At 35.4% G+C, this 24,784-nt stretch overlaps 2 protein-coding genes across 12 annotated transcripts; one reads left to right on the top strand and one right to left on the bottom strand.

The window, feature by feature from the left end:
- Nucleotides 1-803: 803 nt before the first annotated feature.
- LOC18439907 (receptor protein kinase-like protein ZAR1) lies at nt 804-3,725 on the top strand. The gene is made up of 2 exons (XM_020670786.2): nt 804-2,824; nt 3,000-3,725. Exons 1-2 carry the CDS (start codon nt 1,630-1,632, stop codon nt 3,596-3,598), a joined length of 1,794 nt encoding a protein of 597 aa, XP_020526445.1. The 5' UTR covers nt 804-1,629; the 3' UTR covers nt 3,599-3,725.
- A 3,464-nt stretch (nt 3,726-7,189) lies between these two features.
- AGL26 (tRNA (cytidine(34)-2'-O)-methyltransferase) lies at nt 7,190-13,149 on the bottom strand. Of its 11 annotated transcripts, none has more exons than XM_020670867.2 (7): nt 12,936-13,149; nt 11,276-11,376; nt 9,308-9,376; nt 9,006-9,064; nt 8,205-8,292; nt 7,861-7,914; nt 7,190-7,638 (listed from the first exon to the last, which is right to left on the bottom strand). In XM_020670867.2, exons 1-7 carry the CDS (start codon nt 13,123-13,125, stop codon nt 7,360-7,362), a joined length of 840 nt encoding a protein of 279 aa, XP_020526526.1. In that variant the 5' UTR covers nt 13,126-13,149; the 3' UTR covers nt 7,190-7,359. The 11 variants fall into 11 exon arrangements, 3 of the variants coding, with proteins under 3 accessions (XP_020526526.1, XP_006850124.1, XP_088719140.1); XM_006850061.4 differs by having other exon boundaries at nt 8,232-8,292; XR_016052818.1 differs by having other exon boundaries at nt 7,533-7,638; nt 8,232-8,316; nt 8,923-9,064; nt 9,308-9,423.
- Between the last annotated feature and the right edge of the window lie 11,635 nt (nt 13,150-24,784).

The following is a 24,784-nucleotide window of genomic DNA, read 5'->3' as shown; positions in this document are numbered from 1 at the left end:
TTTGTAGTAAGGATCCGGTTTCTATACGGCCAAGCCTGCATATGTAGAAATACACCCCTTTTAATAAATCTATTTTTGAGATTGAATTTTAAGATTTAACATTTAAGGACATGTAATATCTAATATAAAGATCATGAATATAAAAAAATAAATAAATTTTAAAAGCTAGAATAATAATTTTAGTAAAAAAACATTTGGACGATTACTTTCTATAGTTTTTAGATAGAACACCTACTTGCATCAATTTTTAAGATGGATGCTTTACATTTTTTGGACAGCATAGGTAGAAATGCGATATAGCCCGCATGAAAACTTTTATCTTACCCACTCTCTCCTCTATCCCACCAAAATAACCCACTCTCTCCTCTATCCCACCAAAATAGGCGGCTCCAACCCCTTATAAGTGGTGTCCAATTGTAACGCTTTGAGACTATGTAAAGTTTCTATGTAAAGTTCGGATGTCTCGGGCACTGTGTAAAATGCAGTTAGGCATTAGGGCTCCGACATTGTATAAAGTTCGGTTCAGCAGTAAAGCTTTGGCACTGTGTAAATTGACGTTCGGCATTAGGGGCACTATACAAATGCGGTCTGACAATTGAAAAAGGCAGTCATGCAGAGGCGATCCGACGATTCCACAGGGTGCTCCGATACTCCGATAATATGCTATTAGATCCAAATGTCAATGTCAAATATGTCCAAATTGATTTTTGCGTAGCGCTTTTATCTAAAAAATGAATTTTTTTTTCTCTTGGGCATTTGCATAGAAAGTTTGTTTTGAAGAATATCTAAAAAATGAATTTTTTTTTCTCTTGGGCATTTGCATAAAAAGTTTGTTTCGAAAAAAAAAAGTGAGGGAAAAAATTACTTTGGGTAAGTTGCTTAAAAAATGTGGTCTTAGTTTGGTTTGTTTTTTTTTTTTTACCCCAAGAAAAAGAAAACCTGAGGAGAGAGAAAGGTAGAGAGAGCAAAATATAGACTGAGAAAAGCAGAGAGAGAGAGAGAGAGAGTGTTCAAGGGAGAAAATTGAGTTACCATTCTGAGTTCAGTAATCTTCCAAAACTCGACACTCAAAAACTGTTTGGGAGTATTCGGTAGTTAACATCACACAACAGAAACGAGTCCAGAATGAAGTGGTGAGAAGAATCCAACAATTTCTCTGCAACTGACTGACTTTAATTTTGAAAATTTTCATAACATAACAGGAGCTCTGTTAGGGGCAAGGCCGTGAATTCCAGGAGGCTGTTAGGCAAGGAAGGCCGTGAATTCCAGGAGGTAAGAGAGCTAGAGAGAAAAAGGGAGTTCAAAAAAATTAAAGTTCCAGTCACTTTCGGACAGGACTTCACACTTCCCAAAACTGAGCAAATTATTATTAAAAATTTAAAACAAACCAGAGCTTCCCTTTTCAAAAAAAATCGGCTTCTTTCAAAGTTCAAACCATTAACCGCTGCTTTTCTCTCTCTTCAATTTCCCAAAAGAGAGAGCTAGAGAGAGAAATGTGCTCTCATTTTTCCACTCTTTTTCATATTCCATGAATCCTCTGCATCTCCAAAACAACCCATTTCCTGCAAACAGAAGTGGCAATCCAATCTCCATTACTTCATTCACTTCCACGACAAACCCACTCTGAAAATGAGCCTCCTCCTCCGTTGCCTCTTCTCTCTCCTCTTTCTATACCCCCTTCCTTCTCTCTCTCTAAACCGTGATGGTCTCTCTCTCCTCGCCCTCAAATCCGCCATTACCAACGACCCAAACGACGTTCTCTCTTCCTGGAACGAAACCCACGAAACCCCATGCCATTGGGCTGGAATCCAGTGCATTTCCGGCCAAGTCGCAGGAATCTCACTCTCTGGCCACTCACTTTCCGGCTACCTCCCCTCTGAGATAGGTGCCCTCTCGCACCTCCGCCTCTTAATACTTCGCCAGAATTTCTTCATCGGAAAACTTTTTCCAGCCATCGGGAACCTCACCAATCTGACCCACCTAGACATATCAGATAACCAATTTAATGGCTCAATCCCAAAAGAAATCGGCAAACTAAGCCAAATTTCTGGGACTTTAAACCTCTCCTGCAATAGATTTTCAGGTGGAATCCCTGAAACTTTAGGAAATCTCCCAATTTTTGTTAGCCTGGATCTGACCCACAATGACCTGAGTGGCCGGATTCCTGCCGCTGGAAACTTGGTAAACCAAGGACCAACTGCTTTTTCCGGGAACCCCAACCTATGTGGCTTCCCTTTAAATAAGCCATGTGAAGTTTCAGAGGTCGCCGGAAAAGTTAAGGGTTTGCCAGAAAAGGTGACACCAAAGCGAAGGAAAGGCCCAATGGTGCTGATTTTGGCCGGAAATTTGGCCGGAGCTGCTGCTCTCGTCATCTTGGCAACCTTTTTTTGCCGTAAAAGTAGAGGAGGTTGCCGGAAATGTGAGAAGGGGGGAGAAAGCGGGGGTTTAAGGGTTGTGGATGAAGCGGTTGTGTATGGTTTGGAGAGGGAAAACGGGGGTTTGAGGGTTGTGGATGAAACGTTTGTGTATGGTTTGGAGGATCTTCTGAGGGCGTGCGCTTATGTCGTCGGGAAGGGAAAAATGGGAATTGTGTATAAAGTGGTGGTGGCGGACGGGGTGGCGCTCGCGGTTCGGAGAGTGGCGGATGGTGGTAGGGCCTCTTTTCTAGGTTTGGGCCAAGGTTCGGTAGTGAAGGAGTTGGAGGCGATGGGTAGGTTCGGGCACCCGAACCTAGCGAGGCTTAGGGCTTATTATTGGGAAAAGGATGAGAAGCTTTTGATCTCTGAATTTATTAGCAATGGGAGCTTGTCTCAGGCCCTTCATGGTAAGTGTGATTCAAGTGTCTTTATTTTTTTTTAGTTTGATTTTGAGTATTTAGGGCTTTTTAAAATATTTGTCCAAATTTTCAAAAAACATAGAAGTGCATTATTCTGGCCAATTTTTCAACCACCATGCCGGAAAATTGTCCGGAATCTTACCTTCTTTGGCTTTTCTCGCAGGCATATGTGGGCTTAACCGTCCACCCCCTCTTCCATGGCAATCAAGGCTAAACATAGCGAAGGGAGCAGCAAGAGGCCTAGCCCACCTCCACGAGGGCAAATTCGTCCATGGGAACATAAAATCGTCGAAAATTCTCCTCGATGAAAACTTTCGAGCTCGGATCTCCGATTTCGGCCTCTGCCGCCTCTTCAATTTTCACCATCTGCCCCCACTCCAGAGAGCCAAAGTTCCACCACCTTTGAGCTTCTATTACTTGGCCCCAGAGGCCAGGGTCCCGGGCCACAGGCCAACCCAGAAATCTGACATTTATGCCCTGGGGATCGTGCTAATGGAGCTGCTCACAGGCAGGCCACCGGCCTTTGAAGAAAGGGGGGACAGTATAGAGCTTGCGAGCTTTGTAAGAGGGGCATTTCAGGAAAATTGTGCGCTTTCGGAGATTGTGGATCCTGCCCTTCTGAAAGAGGTTTATGCAAAGAAGGAGGTGCTCAGAGTTTTTCATGTAGCGCTCGGTTGCACAGAGGCTGAGGCTGAGTTAAGGCCAAGGATGAAGGGTGTTTCAGAGGCTTTAGAAAGAGTAGGAGAAGTGGGTCATCTATGAAGTGACTTTAGTGAGACCCAACTTTTGGTGAAGCTTTTTTGATGTATTTTTGTTCTTCATGAAACAATCATGGAGTACTTTGCTGTTCATCTTCAGTCTAATGCAAAAGAAAAAAAAAATTCTTCTATTCCTCTCATTGGCCTTGATTAGAGCTCTTCACGTTATTTGGACATGCATCAACTCACTTAAACCAATGGATATTCAAACTCCAAGTGAAATTACTTTGGTACTCAGATAATTTTTGAGATTATATAAATAAGGAAGAGATGAATATTTCACCCAAGTTACTTGGATCCTGCAGGGTGAATATTTCACCCAAGTTTCTTGGATCCTGCAGGGTGCAAGTCTGACCCGAGCCACTTGAGTTTATTTAATCTTTTAGGGAAATTTATCAAACGACTGATAAGATCAGCGTTTTAAAAATCGCCGAGTCGAACCGGACTCGCCCGGTTCGACTCGGAATTCACGAAAAAGGGACCGGATCGGTTCAAAAACCGGGAATCGTCCGGTTCTAGAGAGAACCGGACGATTCCGCACAGTGACTCGCCGATTCACTGTGCGGAATCGGCGAGTCCGTGAAGAACACGGGTTGCACAGTGTTCTTCACGGATTTTTTTCAAATTTGTCATTTTTTGATCATTTTTTTTGTTTTTTTCGGCACGTGATCTGTTTTTCAGGCTGTAAACAGCTTTATTCAGCTTTTTTTACGATTTAATGGTGGAAAAATTGGTTGTTTTTGGATCAAGAAAAATTCGGGGTTTAGGGTTTCCGCCATTTTTGAAATTTCATGCCAAATAGGGCATGAATCTTTCAAAATTTGTTGGCATATTGATCTTAAAGCTGTTAATCAAAAGATTTTGTTACTAATTTGTGAAAATCGTTGAGAAAAACAGACTTTTTTGGAGATTGAAGGCTTCGGTTCACAAAAACAGGTAAGAACTTTGGGTTTTTTTGTTTTTCCGCCATTTGATTTATTTCATGGCATATTTTGAACAAAATGAGTTCAATAATTAGGGTTTTTAATCTTTATTGTGTCTAGTATGATTTAAAATTTTTAATTTTACGTAATCTGGTCAATTACAGCAAGAAATTTGATATGAACAGTGAGATGTCAGGGGAAAAAAATTCCGCTGTTTTTTTTTTTTTTTTCTGCCTTTTGATTTTGTTTTCATGATATATTAGAAATAATGTGTTAAAAATTTAGGTTTTTGATTCCTTATATTGTTGTTTATCAGAAAATATAGTCAATTGGATGTAATTTATTCACTTGGAGGTGAATTTTTGAGTTAAAATCGCTTATGTAAAACGACTCTGTGAAGAACAAATTTTTTTTTTTTTTTTTTTTTTTTTTTTTTTTTTTTTTTTTTGTAGCCCATGATAGAATTTTTTGTAATCTATGATCGAATTTTTTGTAATCCATGATCAAAATGTTTGTTTTTTTTTCTTGTAATCCATGATCGAATTTTATTTTTTATTTTTTATTTTTGTAACCCATGATAGAATTTTTTGTAATCCATGATCGAATGTTTTGTAATCCATGATCGAAATGTTTGTTTTTTTTTGTAATCCATGATCGAATTTTTTGTTTTTTGTTTTTTATGTAACCCATGATAGAGTTTTTTGTAATCTATGATTGAATTTTTTGTTATCCATGATGTAATTGTTTTTTTCTTTTTTAGTAATCCACGATCGAATTTTTTGTTTTTTTTTGTTTTTTTTTTTTGTAATGCATGATCGAATTTTATGTAATCCATGAACGAATTTCTTGTAATCCATGATAGAATTTTCTGTAATCCATGATCGACTTTTTTGTAATCCATGATCGAATTTTATGTAATCCATGATCGAATTTTTTGTAATCCATGATCGAATTTTCTGTAATCCATGATCAACTTTTTTGTAATCCATGATCAAAATGTTTGTTTTTTTTACTTGTAATCCTTGATCGAATTTTTTGTGTTTTTTTTTTTTTTGTAACCCATGATTGAATTTTTTGTAATCCATGATGGAATTGTTTTTTTTTGTTCTTGTAATCCACGATCGAATTTTTTCTTTTTTTATGTTTTTTTTTTTTTTTTGTAATCCATGATCGAATTTTATGTAATCCATGATCGAATTTTATGTAATCCATGATCGAATTTTTTGTAATCCATGATCGAATTTTTAGAAAATTTATGCATTTTTTTTTTTAATCCATGATCGAACTTTTTGAAAATTTGTTAATTTTTTTTTTAATCCATGATCGAATTTTTTGAAAATTTGCTGTACTTTTTTTTTTTATTTCTTTTTATCCATGATCGAATTTTTTGAAAAATGATGATTTTTCGAAAAGATGTGAAAATCGTGATAAAGTTTTGATTATCATGATGTATTAAACATTTAAACCTAATTTTTAATTTTTATTGTTTGAGTTTGCTGTAATTTTTTTTTTTTTTTTTTTCATGATCGAATTTTTTGAAAATTGATGATTTTCCGAAAAGATGTGAAAATCGTGACAAGGTTTTAATTATCATGAGGTATTAAACCATATTTTAAATTTTTATTGTTAAAGTTTTTGTTGAAAAAATTGTATGTTGATGGATTATTTATGCAAAAAAATGCATGTTATTATATTTTCAATACAAAACTGTATTTTTTTTATTTGTTGTTCATGGATTTTTAAGTTGGAATGACTGATGTTAGCCGGCTCTTTGAAGAATTGTTTTTATTATTAATTTTTTAATGCAAAAAATGTATGTTCTTGATAATTGAGTTGTAGCCATGTTTGGAGCTTGCATTTTGTATTATTCTAAATGTTTGTAATTGATATGTACGAAATATTATTGTCAAAAAAGGTATTTTGCAATAACAAATAACAACGAATATGACTACATGAACTACCGCAACATATTATCACTACATATTGTGATTATTTTTCTTTTTGAACTGTCAGGTTAATTTAAACTTTTTACATCTTAAAACAGTTGAATCATGTCAAGATCTATAGAAGACCCTGCATGGCAACATGGGGTCAGACTTGATCTCAACAAGAAAGACAAAATTATTTGTAATTACTGTCAAAGAGTGATAAGTAGTGGGGTACATAGGTTCAAGCAACACTTGGCAGGGGTTAAGGGAGAAGTTTCTGCATGCACTAGTGTCCCTAGTAATGTAAAAAAACAGATGGTGGCAATTCTTAATGCTAGCAAAGGTAAAAAAATTGCCAAACATAGGACATATCAATATTCGCATATTCATCCAAAAACATGAAAATTCTTAATGGAGTACCCTCATTTTTTATTGAATTCCTAAAAAACAATATTTATAATGAATTTTAATAATTTTTTCGGATTTTTTTGAAGCTTTATTCTGACCGATTCACCCGATTCCGATCCGGACCGCCGATTCGCCGATCCGGATAGCCGATTCGCCGATCCGGATCGGTTTTTGAAAAGCCCGATCCGGGTCACCGATCCGGTTTTTAAACCATTGGATAAGATGAAACATTTTTAGGGCTCCAAAGATCTTGATTTTGCTGGTCAAGAGGATGAGGAGTCCATTTTTTTTATGTATTTTGAGGAAGGTTGCATCGGGTTTTGAAGTGGCCAGGGCTGCACCGAAGTCGGACACAAATTTGTAACATAAAAATAAGGAAAATACTCTCTTTCTTTCAAATAAGGACACAATTCTATGCTGCATTTTTTCTCTCTTGATTTTTTATTTTGTATCAATTCTCTTCAATCTCTAGAACTAAAGGTGCCAATGCAATTCTTTTTTATAAATCATACAAATATGTCTTCAGATACATATGCTCGATCTCCATTAACACAGTTGTCCGTTGCATCTCCAAGCTGTTCATACCCCAGCTGCCTATATGCTTCATAAATAGCTATTCCTACACTCACAGACAGATTAAGGCACCGAACATATGTTTCCACCATTGGTATCTGAATTGTTCCACCCCCATATTCTCCACTCTGGCAATCCTGGTGGACTTTCTGGGGCAATCCAGAAGTCTCAGAACCAAACACAAGCCAATCACCTCTCTTATACTCAAAATCCTGAAACACAAAAAATATCCCAAATTGTGTATAAGCTGTTAAAACTTTCGGTCATTTCAGTAACTATAAGCTGTTAGATATTTTCGATTGTTTCAGGAATATAAGCTGTTCATACTCTCTCCCTCCCTCTCTCTTTCTCTCACACACACACACAAACACACACGCACGCAGACACACACACAAAGAGCACTACCAGACAATAATCAATTCAGTAGAACTCACTGTATGAATTCGTGTCCCTTTCTTTGTAAATGCCAGCAACCGTTTCTCCCCCTTCTGCAAGACACAATGACGCAAGACAATTTCAAGTCCCAGCAGAAAGCAATATTAACTGTAGAAAGTTGTTCAATTTCATTTTCCTTGTTCAATTGTGTAGAATAACTGTAGTGGTGTCCAGTGGAACATTTACCCACACACTGTTCATTTTCCTTGTTCAATTGTGTAGAATAACTGTAGTGGTGCCCAGTGGAACATTTACCCACACACAATTAATCTTTGCCATCCATCTCAGGCACAGATGGTGGATTGCCCTCCGTGGTACAGGATACCTTACTCAATTGACTTACTGTATATTTTCCTGAAAGGAATACTACCTGTTGCCCAAAATAGTCCAGAAATTCCTCCCAAGACTTGTGAATCTTCACCACCACGTACCTAATCTGTTGGTCAAAGCCTCAACTGAAAGATTTCATGCTTTAAGATCACTACAAGATGAAGCCTAACCGATAAAAAATTATATCCAGTTAAAGTATAACAAAGCCCTTTTGACTTGATCATAAAAAACATAGTCCTCTAGACTATAGTGCTTCAGGCTACATCTACCATGGTTGGCATTTAACTGCACCGAAGTTAATCTTCCTATGGGTTCCACTCCATTAAATCTCTCACTATACATAGAAGCGAACTAACATAAATGTAGCCTAACTGAAATCGATCAAAAAATGGAGTCAAAACACGCAAAATTATGGCTAGAGATTCAGCCAAACAGGAGCCAGACTTCAGTCAACTCAGAACCACACACAAACAATCTACAGACTGATTAGAAAGAGCATCAGCCAAATGAGAGCCAAAACAACCTATTTGGGCTATGTCAAATCAGAGCCAACTGTACAGCAATGGATTTTATATTTCCCCAAAAATGTTCCTGTTGTCTTTGACTGCTACTTTCCTAAAAAAACTTCTTCATAACAAAAAAATAAAAAAGGTTTTTGAGGTATCAAGACTTGATTCTTTTTTTGAGAAACAGTCTTCTTTTCTTTTGAAAAGTATAAACCTCTCTCTCACCATGGAACTTGGTTTGTGGTCTCCTACATAAGGTAATAAACCAGAGCTCAGGAGAACAGAAGCATAAAAGTAGAACAGGATACGGCCAATAATCCAATCCAGCACGCTTTAATTTTGTATCATCTACCTGGAATCCCAATGGCTGCAAGAAAAAGTAGGTCTTTACCACATCAGTATAAAAGAACATGCAAATTTCATCGCATTCTGAGATTTAAAAAACTGTCAAGACTTCAAAACCATCGTAATTTCAGAAAATTCCCATATCCTTGACTACCTCAAAGAGGCATTATTTTTTAAGTAGCATAAAAAACTCGCATCCATGAAAATTTCGACGTTAAAAGGATCAAGTAAAGAACAGTTTTCCTCTTTTCAAAAGTAATTTTACCTCAATGAGATGCAGACCAACAGCAGAAGCAGCACAAGTTCTTGCAACACACCCTGTATTCCCCGGAATCTGACAAGAAGAAGAACTATCTCAGTGGTAGCCAGCATAATAATACCCTGCAACCCAAGAACAAAAGCATCACAATCACTTGTTCCATTTTCCTATTTTAGAAATGCATCCAATCACATTCTCTTGCATTTAACGAGCAAATAATTGATTTACGGCCCATCCAATGGCTAGGAAAAATGTTTTTTTGATTTTTTTGTTTTTTCTTTTGATGGGGGTGTGGTGGTGGGGGGGGGGGGGGGGGGGGGGGGGGGGGGGTTCTATAAGAAAACTACTTGCTCTACTTATAGCTGGGATCAAGGGAACTCCGAGTAAGAAAAGAATTCCTGGGAATAGGCGCAGTGGACATGGGCAGGAACCATAGCTCAGAGGATTAGAGCATGTGAACCATGGTTTCAGGGGTTCGAATCCATCCTTGCCCACAACAGCCTCAAAAAGGAAGGCCCCTTCCTTTATCACTGGGGCAGGAAAGTAAAATAATAATTGGCAAAAATGTATCAGTTGATCTTTCTTTCCTTTTCTTTTTTAATTTTTTCTTTTTCTTTCTCAAATAAGCACACCAATCAAATGGAAATTACAAACGTTGTACTAAGGAAAGACTTGTTCTGAGACCTAACAAATCCTAGCAAATCCTATTGTATACCTGAAAATTGATAACTGTTCCTACTTCAGACAACCTAAGTCTATAATCCGTGCACAATTATTGTATTATCATCATCATCATCATCCAAGCCTTATTCCAACTGTGCACAACTATTCTATACATGATACAATTGTGAGACCTAGTAGTTTGTCTTCATTCGAAGAAATGATTACACTAAGCTACTCATCATCATCATCATCAGAGCCTTATCCCAACTATTTGAGGTCAGCTATACAAATCATGTTCCGGAATTCTGCTCTATCAACGGTTCATACCCTCAATTACACCATTTCAGGATTCATGAAAAAAGTGCCAAAGTTTTATGCAAGCTACCGTACCTAACACAGCCCTCCTCTTTTATCCGGTCTTAGGACCGGCATGATCGGCTTGGGACCAAACATGACCAACCATGATGGACCGACCATTTCACGTAACTAAAAAATGTCCAAAGATCACAGCATTTACTGATATCTTTCCTTTTATAGCTCCAAATAATTTACTGAATGTGGTCTAGGATATTCTTCATGCCCACCTGACATTTTTTTAACAATAGTGATTGTGACAAATAAGCCACCATCTTGCAAGTCTCCAAATATTTCGAAGTTCTTTAGAATGGAATATGACATGAGAAAGGCTAATGAACACAAGCCATCAGTTTTCCTTCAGATACTCAAGTTGCAATCGAGGCCTTGACCAATCGCTCCCACAACTGACATTATAAAAAATCTAAAAACAAGCACTTATTATACTTATAAAAACAAAACAAAAGTGTTATCAAATGGCGATTCATTTAGAGATGGAAAAAGACCAGTTTTACTGAGGATTAATAGGTAGCTATAATAAGTAAGTCCTAAGCAATCATCTCTGATGACCATGCCCAACACTACTTAGAAGTCACTTCACAAAAACCTAATCACTGACAAGCCCAATATTAGGCAAGTTCAGACAGTGCTCATGGTATTAAATGTTGTTCAGAGAAAGGCACCACCCGAACGAACTAGTAAACTGAGCAATGTGCGATCATTAGATTTTGCATATTTTAGTAGAAAGCAAAATGGAGGAAACTTAATTATTATAGTTATCAGCTTATAAGTATGAAAAATCAACCACATCATGTACATTAACACTTTCCAGTTATAACATGTCTTAGATTCCTTTTCTAGAACAAGCTTTGGAGACTTCAAGAATAAAGACAAGCAGTTACGTTCTCGTTGATAGACTGAATTCAGGATAATTTTATGAGTTCAAGTGAGATGTACCTGAGGAGAAAATAATACTACATTGAGAAATTTATCAGAAGAAACTTCATTGACAGCTTCACCAATGCCAGATGTCCAAGAAGATGCATCTCTTCGTTTTGCTGTCGCCAAAAGAAAAAGAAACAGGAAAAGGGATAAAACTTCATTTAAAGAAAGGAAACTTCACATAAGGGCAAAGAGTGCAAAAATAACTGAAGGGACTCAAAAGCTCAACCCAAGCTTACAAAGACTTATATTGTAGGGAGTAGTTCATTATCCTAGACAAATAACTGGATATAAATCATTGAATGCAGTTAAAACTCACAAATCACATGAACGATAGATATGAGTTTAACGATTCAAGAAACACCTTGTAATAAAGTTTTAAGAATCTTGTCACTGTTAGATACTTATAGGCTATTTGGTCCTTTTGCCTCTATCAACCATAAACAGATACAAGGACCACCAAAGGGCAACTATTCTTAAAAAAAGGATTCCTCATTATGATAAGTGATCTTCTAATTCTCATTCCAGATCACGAGGGCGCTATAGCAGATAGGCCAAATTAGTTTGATAAGCTAAAGGATGCTCATTTAGGGTCCTTAGTTTGGAATTATCATGGGATGACAGGTTGCGTTAAGTGCTTGATTAACATATCATGATGGTAACCTAACAATAGCTCAGCCATTACATGAGTATAGCATTGCTCATGTGGGGAACATCTTCTACATCTATCTATTTAGTTGGCTATTTATGAAAAAGAATATGAGCTTAACGACAATACTGCACCTAAGAAGAGGCAATACGAACCTTAGCAAACTTTTTAAGCATTTAGATTATAAACTTGAGCATGTGAATTTTGTTCGCTTAAGTAACAAGTGTAATCCTAGAAGCCTATTGAGTTTCATAGTGGGTTGGGGTTATAATGCACTTGGTTCGACCAAAATTATTTACACGGAAAACTCTGCCATTGATTAGCTAGTCAGAATTCCTTTATGAATTTCCGTAGTATTTTCTTTTATAGAATTTGAGGAACAAGCAAAATTACTGATTCAGACTAAAATTTCAAAAATAAAAATCAACTTATATGGACTTACTTATAAGATGGAGTATGATGATTTTATTTTGAACTATTCACCCATTTTTACAACATAACTAACAAAAACATAACTAACAAAAAGGTACAAGATGAAATGAAAAATACTGATAACCCAAATCCAAAATGCAGCCAAAGCGCCCAAAAACACAATTACCCATATTCAATCCGTTTCTACTATTCTTACACTTTCCCACTAGTTTAATCAGATAAAGACCACCCATTATTCTTTCTTTATATGATTATATAAAACAACTCATTTCATATGAAACAAATTAAGAAAATGAGCCAAATCATTGAGTTTTGCAGAAAAAAAGGGTAAGCCCCAGATAACCAAGATGATAGAAATCAAAGTAAAATAGCTGAACCCCATTTTGAGCCAAATCATTGAGGTTTGCATAAGAAATGGCAAGTCCCTGATAACCAAGATGACAGAAATCAAAGTAAAATAGCTGAACCCATTTTGAGCAAACCCAAATTCTACCGTTGCCAAAAACAAAAGTATAATTGAAATGAATTATAATAAATTAATAAGGGGAAGAAGTTCATGAAAAAAAAACTATGGCAAGAGCTATTTCCTTTTACCGGCATAATGGATTAGAAATCGATTGCATTCTCTAAGGGTGGGTTTAGCAAGAGCTGTTGAAACGTGTTTACAGGAACATGGAGGCCATGGCATAGGCCTAGGTGAGAGAAATGCATGCGCTGCCAGTCTACATGCTGCTGAATCCATAACCCAAGTGACACATGCTCTTGTGTTCTTAGCCAAGAGCATTTGAAGGCACAAGACCGTGTCTCCTCCTCTGTTTTGTTTTGCCAAAAGATTTTGTTGAGGGAGAAACACTGTGTGAGGTTGATTGGGCTTTCTCTTAGAGAGAGAAAAACACGTGTGAAGTCCATTGGGCTTCTGTTTTAGAGGGAGAGACACGCTCATATCTAATGTCCATTGGGCTTGAACCCATAGAGAGACAGACATGCCCGTTCGGGCTTGGGCCCACTATCTATGTGGTCGTATTTCCTTTTGGGCTTTTCCGTCGTATTTCCTTTTGGGCTTTTCTTCCTTTTTTTTTTGACCGATTTCCGTTTTGGCCTCTTATCCCTATGATCACATATCTATGTGACCACTACTTTAAAATTCGGATTGGTGGGTGGATCGATCACTTGTAGTTTATGTCGCATCGTTGGATCGAAGATCCCGAATTGAATATATTTAAAAAATTAAATTTAAATAAAAAAAACTTAAAATAAGAGTTTATAAGGTAGAGATTTAGAGAGAACTTCATAAAACCTTGAATAAGCTTAAAAAAAATAAAAAAATAAAAGGTTTTAGGGGAACCCATAACATACCAATTACCAAAACTAGATCGGTCCTCATCGATTTCCATCCATATGCACAATCTGGATCGAAAAAACACTATATTCGAGTATAGAAAATTGATAGCAAGTACCTATCCCCATCTATTTAATGGATGGATTGGGATAGAGAGAGAGTGGACTTAACACGTGGGGGACATAACACTTGGGTGGTCTAACGTGCCATCCAAGGCAGGTAGATGATACTTGTGACTGTTTTAAAAATTGTTGAGCCAGCTATATAAACTGCTGGGTCTCTATAAAGGTATGACTCCCTTAGTTTTGCCTTATTCCAATCGGTGGGCGAACAACTCGATCTTATCATTATTAGCATTTGAGTTTTTTTTCAATTATTTGGGGTTGGCTGTACAAATCATGATATATCATTTTATCTCAATTATTTGGGGTTGGCCGTATAAATCATGATTTGTCATTCTACTCTATTAAAGGTCATATCCTCATCATAAGTTCTGACTGTCATTCTACTCTATTAAAAATCGTATCCTCGCTATAAGTTCCGACATATGTCTTTTACCCGTTCCACGAATAGTTCGCTCTTCAACCTATTTTTCCATTTTCAAAACATTACTAAAACCTTGGTGCGCCAAGTCAAGAGAACTAACCCTAGTTGAGGCAGAAGTTTTCAAATCGCTACAACCATGAACTTTTTGTCCCTGCAAGAAATTGGAAGTGCAGTTAAGGTCCATATCCAAGCGCGTGATTTTATTGATTTGGTACCATTTATGAAAGGGTGCAGTTTGTATAGACCCTAGGCTCTAAATAATCTCTTCAAATAGTATTGCGAAATATGGTTTCAATATTGTAAATCTTTGTGATAGCCTTAAACTATACTTTTATTTTTAAGTTTCAAAAATAGTACAAATCGACATATCTATGAAAACTTGAAAATCTTGAAAATTGCCGATCCAAAAATGCGTTACAAAATATACTATTTCCAAAACTTGAAATCAATTTTTTTCTCACGTCCATGCATCTTGATGTCGAGATGATCAATTAAGATACTTGGACATCAAAACAATCTCTTCTAGTGAAATTTTTTAGGTAGGCTCAAATTTGATTGTTTAGAGCCCCAGGTCTATATAAACTTTTCCCTTTATGAAATAGCCAGACTTAATTCTCACATGGGAGCATATTATCCATTTACTACCTCGGGTAAGACCCCATTTAGGAGTATTTATAGGAACCCAAGACTAACTTCTTCAACCTAGTGATTCACCTCAAAATAAGTCAAATTGCACTCCGTGTATCTTAAAAAAAAACATTGAAAGTTTGAACCGACACCATCCAATTATAGGTAAATGTCAAAAACTCAAATCTTTTTTTCTTTTCTTTTTTTTTGCTTTTTTGAAAATAATCATTCGGTGCTTTCTTAGGTCGATCCCAAACTTTCATATAAAAGAAAAAATTTCCTTGCAAGTTGATCTTTCACCCGAGGAAGTAAACACAATATACCAGTGCTCAAAGCAACGGATCAGGCCGATTAGTCGGCCCTGGCCTAATCCGATTAGTCCGACTGATTTCGACTAGATCGGCCGATCAGTGGCTCAATTTTTTAAAGAAAAATGCAATTTTGGAAATTTTCAAGATTTTCAAGTTTTCATAGATCTCTCGATCTACATTATTTTTTAAGCATTAAAATTTATAAATAAAGATGAAAATATATTTTAAGGCTATCAAAAAGATGTCCAGTATTGAAACCATATTTTTCAAAACTATTTGAAGTTAGGTTCTAAGTTGATTGTTTAGAGCCTAGGCTCTATACGAACCGCACCCTATTTTTTTATATTGTCACTTAAAAAAAAACAAAACAATAAATATTATAAACATAATAGGGTTTCAGAGAAAAGGATTAGGCATCTGGAGCAATACTTTTTCAATGATCAATATATAATTAATGTATATTATATTATATATTATATATAATATGTAATCAATATATACTATATAATATAAATTATATTAATAATATATATATATATATATATATATATATATATATATATATATATATATATATATATATATATATATATATATATATATAATACTATAACATTTCATGCTTGTTTTTATCTCAAAGACCATGTTTGTTTTCTTGGGTATTTTGAAATTCAATTAAAAATGGGTATGGTTTGCATAAAGTTGCAACTTTAAACAATCCAATTGAGGCGTACCCCCAAATTTTATCATAACATGTAATTTTGTTGTAAAACATTCTTAGGATTATCTGAAAATTTATTTTCATCTCTAATTATAAAATTTTGAACTCCAAAAATGGTTAAAATCAAGTAGATATATAAGCATGAGAAAATCTTGAAAATGGATGGTCCTTAATATGTTGCAAAATACACTATTTCTGGAACTCAAAATCCTCCATTCTTTTTTTCTTTTTTTTTCATATTCATACATCTCGATGTCGAGATGATCAATTAGATGACTTTTCAATTAAAACAACCTTTTTCGAAGGATTTTTTAGTGCATCTTTAATTCTACATTTTAAGGTTCCAACATTATATAAACTTTTCCCATTAAAAATATAGGTAAAGCCTAAAATTATTCGTCTTTTTATGATAATTTTGATAAATTTTTATCTCTCTCTCATATTGGTGTCTATGTGTGCCCCTCGGGAGATTGATGATGTAGGTATTAGAATGAAGAACAAACCAGATGAAAGCAATAAATTTTATATCGCCTGAGTAGAGGGACTTACGAGATTGACACCTTATCGCACCCGACCAACTTTGTTGCGTCTGAGTATACTCGCCGAAGATGACAAACCCTACAGTTAGCAAATAAAAAATTTGTAATAATATATAAAGTTTTAAATAGAGAAATAGAAAAATAGGGATAAGAAAAAGAAACGAGAAATATATAAAAAATGTTATAATGACAGCTTTGCATACTGTGCACTGTGACAATGCACTTATCGGCCGATCTTTAGAACAAATCGCTAATTAGTGCACTAATCGACTGATTAGTCGGCCGATTAGTGCACTGGAAAAAAAAAATTCCTCCATACATGATCATTGGAATCGGGCCACATTAGTTGGCCAACCTTTTAAACACTGCAATATACAATCCAACATAAACATATTATACTCTCGCAAAAAACATCACGCATTTTCCTTTAGATTCGAGGGTTCATTAATTTGAGAGGGATAGGTGGACGGTAGAAAAGGCCGCAATCCTTTTCACATAAACTAGAATTTAAAAATATGTATTTTTGGAAACTCATTGTAGTTTAGTAGTAGGATGATCTACATAAATGAATTTGATTCCCAATTCTAGTTTTGCTTTAGCTGAATCGCAATTCAAAAGGAAGCCGAACTTCATCTTAGAAATCTCTAATTTTTTTTTTTTTGGGTAATTCAGTAGGGGAAGACAATCCCTACTTGTTATTTTAAGTAGTTTTGATTAGGGTGTGAGGGTACTACCACTACAAACCCAACCCATTTCCCTAAAAATCTCTAAAACGATCAATTGTTTGAATTCCAAATCCAATGCAGAAGAAAAATTTATATGCTACTGTAGTTTAGCTAAGATTTTAATACAAACTAGCCATCAACTTTTAACTTGGTGAATATTGCTGTGGGAAAATATATTGTAGATCGTGTGATTGATAGTTTATCGTGTGATGGACTTGGGCAATGGAGTCGACTTGATGTCAGCTTTATAGTTGATGCTTCTCTTAGCTAGAATGATTATTCAACTCTACTACTCAAACATATGCATGGACATAGGCTCTAAACAATCTAATTAGAGCCCAAATAGTATCAAGAAATGTGGTTTCAATATTGAAAATCTATGTGACAGTTTTAGAATATATTTTTATACTTATCTAAAAAGTTTTAAGCTTCAAAAATAGTGTATATTGATATATCTATGAAAACTTGAAAATCTTGAATATTGACGGTCTAAAAATATGTTACAAAATACACTATTTTCAAAACTTGCAATCCATTTTTTTTCTCATGTCCATGCATCTTGATGTCAAGATGATCAATTTGAAGATATTTGAGCATCAAAACAACATCTTCTGGTGAAATTTTTCAGGTAGTCTCTAATTTGATTGCTTAGAGCCTCGGCTCTATATAAACTTTTCCCTTTACTATATCAGTACAATATTGTACTCCTAAACATGGGTCTCATTTGATGCATATATCTTGTATGATTTCCATCCATGTGATTATGAAGCCATTGGGTTTTAGATCTTCCGCACACAACAAATGGTCTTATAGTGATGAACAAATCCCAATGATGGCACATATCATAAGAACATACTAAATCAAGAACCTACGAGTATTTAGAAGAGTCACAATTTGTCAAAATTGATGACACATTATCCGTTGTATTTTCCTATATGAGAAATAGATTAACAGATATGAGTTTATAGGATTAGCTTTTGGAAAAGTATATAATAAGACAAGGAGGTCACAACTCATTCAAATGTGAAATTGGCTGGTGGGGTGTGCCATTGATTATGGACAAAGTTCAAAATAAATTTTTTTAACTTTTGATACATATCAAACAATTGAATTTTACATCTAATGGCTAGGAGTGATTGTGACATCCTTGTATAAAAAATAAATGATCTTACGTATATTATCCCTTAGCTTTGTCACTTTAAATAAGAAGACAAGTTGGGAGCCTCAGTTGTGTCTCTTTTAGATTACATTCTTTTCCCGATAAATAAACATGTAGAGAGGGATAATAAGTAAAGCCATTGTGTAGAGAATCCTTTGGTTGTACAAAGAGAGAAAATTGCAAAGAGAGGCGTTGTGAGATATTAGATTTTCCACTAGCTTTCTTACATAGCTTTCTCATGTAAGAGACTTCTTATAATTTTCTTTTTTTTTATTAGTGAAGAACCATCAATTGTCTTCGCCTGTGATGTGATTACAGTTGTGACAAACAACGTAAATTATTGATTTTTATTTTTACATTATTTTTTCCTTCTTTATTTTCTTGCTCGTTACTAGTTGGGTTTTTTTCCTTTTTTTTTTTTCTTTTCCAAAAATAATTCAACCCATCCAGTTTTAGAGTTTTTGTGCACATTTGACACCATACGTCCCGCACAAGTATAAAATCTTTTAACATGTGTTCTTGCCTACTTGTATAACGAGTCATCTTTCTCAAAGGAGGACTTAGTCAACTCCAATGGTCCTACAAAAGTAAAGATTGATTTTGGGTATAAGTACCCGAATTCTATTCTCGTACTATATTGGGTATAAGCACCTGAAATTCTATTCCTGTACGAAGTATAGAATCTGTTCCTTCTCACAGCTTAATCCTTCTATGGATGCAAAATAACTTTGGAATAACATTCGGATTTTGTGATTCGAGACACATCTTGAGATGCATGTACCTTAGGACAACAAAATGCCAATTCTGATTGGATTTTTACAAGGATTGAAAGCAATGAAAAATTTTGCTCAAATATTTATTGTTACTTTTTTTTAACAAAATCAACTTGGTGTACCAGAGGGTAGCGGTGGCAACGGGTCCAAGTGTTCAGGTCCAAGATTTGGACACCCGACCCGTCAGGTTTAACTTTTTGACCCATACCCAGACGTAGGTCCGGTCTAGCCTCACCCGACCTGTCGAGTCCAACTTTTGGACCCATACCCGGATCCAAGTCAGGTCTAGCCGTCGGGTCCCGAGTCAAGTCCGGGTTCATTGCCACCACTATCAGAGGGGGGCAGCTCACACTTCATAGCTGGATGCATAGTACTCATGTTTCCCTAAGAGAAATATTCCTTCAATTGTGTGGTTTGTACAATCTTAAACAATCAAATTAAGATGTACTTTCAAATAGTGTCGAAAAATATGATATCAGTATCGAAAATCCCTATGATGGCTGGAAAATATATTTTCATCTCTAATTATGAAATTTAAAGTATAAAAAATAGTTTAGATTGGGTGGATCTATGAATACTTGAAATTAAATGACCCAGATAATACATTACAAAATACATAATTTTCAAGACTTCAAATCTTCTTTTTTTTCAATTTCATATATCTCAAGGTTAATATATGGAGGATTTTTTTAGCATCAAAACCACCTTATTTTATTGAGTTTTTGAGTTCTACGATATAAGGGTGGCACCTTATATGAACTTTTGCCTGGTTATGATTGATCTCCACTATCTATAATTCGAAACAAATAATGCATGACTCCATCGCGTATCACACACCATACATTGTGGTACAGGTATCACGTATCCGTTTCAAGGGTAGAGATTAAAAGTTTGAGATTTAGACCTATTCTTCTTTTTCATTTTATACGTATCATTTGTAGTTTGTACGCCTCTACATAGCCATCACTGTCCATCCTTAGCAACAAATGCTCGAGATAAGCCAATTTTAAGAATGGAGTGAAATATTACTTATTCTCCAAAAAAAAAAAAAAAACAAGAGAGCCAATTTTAAGCTTCAATTGTTTATAAATACGAACAGATTGGGTCGAGAGAGGGTCAAATTTGACCTGGTAAGGCTTGTAACATATCACAATTAGGTGGTGCATGTAACAAGTGACTTTTAGTGGTGCATGTAATACTTCAACAATAAAATCGTAGCCTCTTAGAGCTCTTTATAATGGGTATTCTTCTCATTCTAGAGGCACACAATAAGTGTACACTAGGTAGTGCATAGAACTGCTTCAACCATAAATCCATAACCTCTTAAAATTCTATATAAAAGCTCTTGTAACTACTTCAAGACTAAATTTGGAACCTCTTAGAATTTTTTAAAATGGCTCTTCTTCACATTCTTGAGATACACAGTATACACCATTTTCATACGAATTTTCAAAGAGCTTTGGCACTAATCCCTCTCTCTACTCATATTTACTCACTTTTTCACTCTAAATATAGGGCTATGGTTCTCAACAAAATAGGCTTCTGGTTCAGGTGCATAGAACCTCGAAGTGCAACAAGAGATATTTTATTTTCTTATATCCCAATGACAAATTACTCTTTTTACGCACACATTTCACAATATCGAAATGGCACAAATATCGACTTGAAAAAATGCTCCTACGTACCTGAAAACATTAAGGGAGTTCGAGTAAATCGTTCTTACTTTTTGCCACTAGTTCACCCAAATAAATTTTCAGCAGGGCTTAGCCGAATAAACTCAAAAAAAAAACTAAAAAAAAAAATGGGACCAAGGTGGGCTTAGCCGGCCCCATCATGGTCCACACCAGGCCGAGATGTATGGCGTATAATTCCCATATAGGACCCGACGACTGTACAAAGCGCATTTTGATAGTTTAATCATTCCCAATATTCCAGGGCATCTAAACGTAAATTCCCTGCGCCGCTATCCCTCACAGGGTCAATGACGGAAAGTGACGGAATCGATCCCTGCATTTAACAATTCTCACAGGGCTGAATTTCCCGGGCTTGACCTTGGGCTTGGGCTTCAACCGTTGTGGTGCTTACATGGCAAGGCTACCTCCTAACTTTAAGCAGTGTTTGATTGCAGAAACCGGCCTCGGAACCCCGCCATGGGCTCGGTCCGAGTAACTTGGAATCGGTCGGAGTAACCGGCCCTAATTAAGCAGGTCTTGACTTGGCTAAAAAAAGTTAAAAAAATCTCCAAAAGTTTTGAAAAGTACTTTAAAAGAACAATTAAACAAAATAAATCCAAATGAGACTTTAACAAATAGTGAAAAATGGATTTTAAAAAGTCAATTTGTGCAAGAGATATTTTAAAAATATTTTAAAAAATATAAAAATTGTAAAAATTAGTATTATGGCCAAAATACTCCCCAATCTTTTCCAAAACAATAGAAACCATTAAAAAAAAAATCTATTGCAAACAAATTTCTTATTTTTTATAATTTTTTTGAATTATTATTTTTAAGTTAAGGTGGTTAAGTCGATTGACCACCCTAAGTGCCCAAGCCAAAACCGGCAATGGCCAGTGGCATGTTCCAAGTAAGTCGGCTGGTTCAGTACAACCCGGCCGGGTTATCGAGCAATGCCTTCAAGATCGTTATCCCTCTTGCACTCTAAGAGAGATAATAGATAGGTGGAAAGAAAAGGAGATAAAACTAAAGTGAGAGAAATTAAATCAGAGGTTAGAGGAAGGGTTACAGTTACTAAAGCCAAGAGGGGGAAGAGAGGGGCTTGTCCCAAGTTGCAGCAAGAGAGATAGTTTAGAGAAAATAAATAAAAATATAAGGAATTAAATGAGAGATACTGACTTATCCAAGGTGGTTAAGAGATAAATTATATGGTTATAAATTTATGGGTGAGGTTTGCTCAAGGTGCTCACCTCATACTATATAAGTAAGGCGCATCTTTAAATTTTGTTAGAAAATGTAGTTCTAATGTGAGAAATTTTAGGAGTTTGAAAAATTCATATTCAACTCTAATTATGAAAATTAAAAATCTCAAAAAAATTGCAAATCAAGCATATCTATAAACACTTAAAAATAGTGGGATAACTTGTTCCAATATGCACTTTTTTAGGAATTCAAATTTCTTTTATTTATTTTATTTTTTATTTTTTATTTTTTTAACAACAATACTTGATATAGATCAAAAGATATTTAGAAATGGCATAACATGTCTAAAACAAATCCTGAGAAATAACTAAGGAATCTAAAGCAGCCTCCTTCTTGGCTAAATCATCAGTCATGGAATTAGGCTCTCTATAAACATGGCTAAAACTTACAATGCTGGCAAAAAACTCCACAACTTGCAACCAAATAGACCTTAAGCACCAAGGAGGTTTAGTGGAGCTATTGCACTAGTTGATAACATTGGAAGAATTAGCTTTTTATAATCAAAGAGTTTCCCAACCTTTTGTCCTTCCAAACTCCCCAATCATCTCGACAAACTCCCCCAACCTTTGCCCTATCAGGGTTCCCAAAAGATGATCCATATAGGTTTCAATTAGCCTCTAACTGGCGGAATCCAAATCTATATTGATCTTACTTTAAGAAATCTTTAAAGTACCCAAATGTGCTAAGTTATGCTGGATATCCACTCTTGAAATACCCCACCCCTCCATCGTGATACCAAACCAAGTCCATACTCTAAATAAAATTCTTTTTCTTTTTCTTTTCTTTCAATTCATTCATCTAGAAGTCGATATGATCAATTGAAAGGTTTTCTAACTTCGAAATACTCTTTTCTACCAATATTTGAGTTGAACCTTACTTCTATAGTATAAGTTTGCAAACTTATATAAACTTTTTCCTAAATTTATTTGTACTTCTTTTTGTGGTCTTTTTGTTGTGATTTTGTGCAGTTGGCCATGCACATCGATTTTGCAAGCTAATGAAAAGTTACAAGTTGATGCTCAAAAGAAAAAAAAAAGGGAAGATACCTCTTACAAAATAATTAAATTGGTCAAAATATCTCAATTAATATTAGATGGTTTACTTTAAATTTTTATTTTACTTTGATAAACATATAAAAAATGCTGGTTGGCAGCATCGAACAAGCAAGGACATTTCAATAATTTGACAATTTATGAGTTTCCCCAACTTTGAATAGGGATAATTTAGGTACTTTTAAAATATATTTGATGAGGCACTTGAGTAAAGTGGAAATTACAAAGTACACCCGTTAATATTAATGGGTGTTTTTCCCCTTCGAACAATTTTGTAAGGGTTTTAACCCCTTACATAATATTTTCCAAACCAGGAAAATGGTCAAAGTATCTCAAAAAATCAATGAGGTGGTTCAATCGACAAATTTACCAATAAAATGGTTATTTCTTAATAATGTTTACATGTAACCCCTCATTCAGAAATTTGTTAAAAAATTGTAATTCTGAAGAAGTTAGGACATTTTGATGTTTGAGCTACTTGAGCCACACAACTTAAATACCCATGCTTGTTTTGAGTTTGGCACTAGAAACTTGGTTTTCATTGAAAGAAATCTTATTTCGAGTTGGAACAAAAGCCAAATAAGGCATTTTGGTGAGTTGTCCCATTTTTTTTGTAGTTTTAGTAAGTCAATGGGGATTTGGGCTCCCAATACCCATAAGTTGGGCCCAATTAAATTACTTGAGTCAAAAGACGCAAATATTTTTATGAAACATATCGTGAGTTTAGATGCTTGGTCATGGTTTCAATGAGTCCTTGTAGAAATGCATCACCTCTTAAAAATCTATTTTTGAGATGGAATTTTTTACTTAATTTTTAAAGACATATAATCTCTAACATGCAGATCATGAATACTTGGATTGTAGTTTCAATTATTTTTAAATAAACCCCTTATTTACATCTATATTTAAGATGGATAGTTCATAGGCCGATGAATATAGATATGCAACCCTCACCCCATAAAACAATTTTCATAGTTATTTAGGTCCGGCTCAAATGCCTTAACAAATTAAATTACCTAAATACCCTCACTTATTCAGATTTGCTTACTCAAAAAGAAAAGCACTCGAGGCATTTTCTACTAAAATAATAGTCTGATTTACTTCAGTAGTCATTAAACAATTTTATTGATATCTTTAAAATATAATAAAAAATAGAGAAGAGCCTTATCCACAAGAGGTCGGCAGTTGTGTAAAAGACGCGGAGGCCAATGGGATAACGCCGCCGTTTTGGATCGGATTCGACGTTACGTGAGGCTCCAATCCGCAGGACTTTTAACATGCGCGCGCGCGGTCCATGCATCAAAACTCAAAAGTAAGGAACCGTCTTTGCTTCTCTTAGAAGCCTGCTGGGCGGCCGTTGTTTGCAATAACTAAAATGCACTAAAATATTTGGAATGTTACGATTATGCCCCTAGCTCACGAACGACACTGTTTCTCTTATTTTGATTTTCACTTCTCGTAACTCTAAGAAATTTGTTATACCAGTGTTGTCAGATCCGCTTCGTAACTGTAAGAAATTTGTTATACCAGTGTTGTCAGATCCGCTTCGTAACTCTAAGAAATTTGTTGTATCAGTGTTGTCAAATCCGCTTCGTTTCAGTTCAAGCGATTGAACTCTTTGGATTTTAGGTCTAAAGTTTAGACAACAAAATCTGGTATTGTTGTTTCGGTTTGTTTTGGGTCGATTCGGTCGAAACTTCGGCTTCTTTGGCCAA

This window comes from Amborella trichopoda, chromosome 3 (assembly GCF_054954075.1).
Source record: "Amborella trichopoda isolate Santa Cruz 75 chromosome 3, AtrichopodaSantaCruz75HAP2 v2.0, whole genome shotgun sequence".
In the NCBI taxonomy this organism is placed as follows: Eukaryota; Viridiplantae; Streptophyta; class Magnoliopsida; order Amborellales; family Amborellaceae; genus Amborella; species Amborella trichopoda.
The sequence above is the reverse complement of the archived record's forward strand: the minus strand, read 5'-3'. Positions and strand labels throughout refer to the sequence as shown.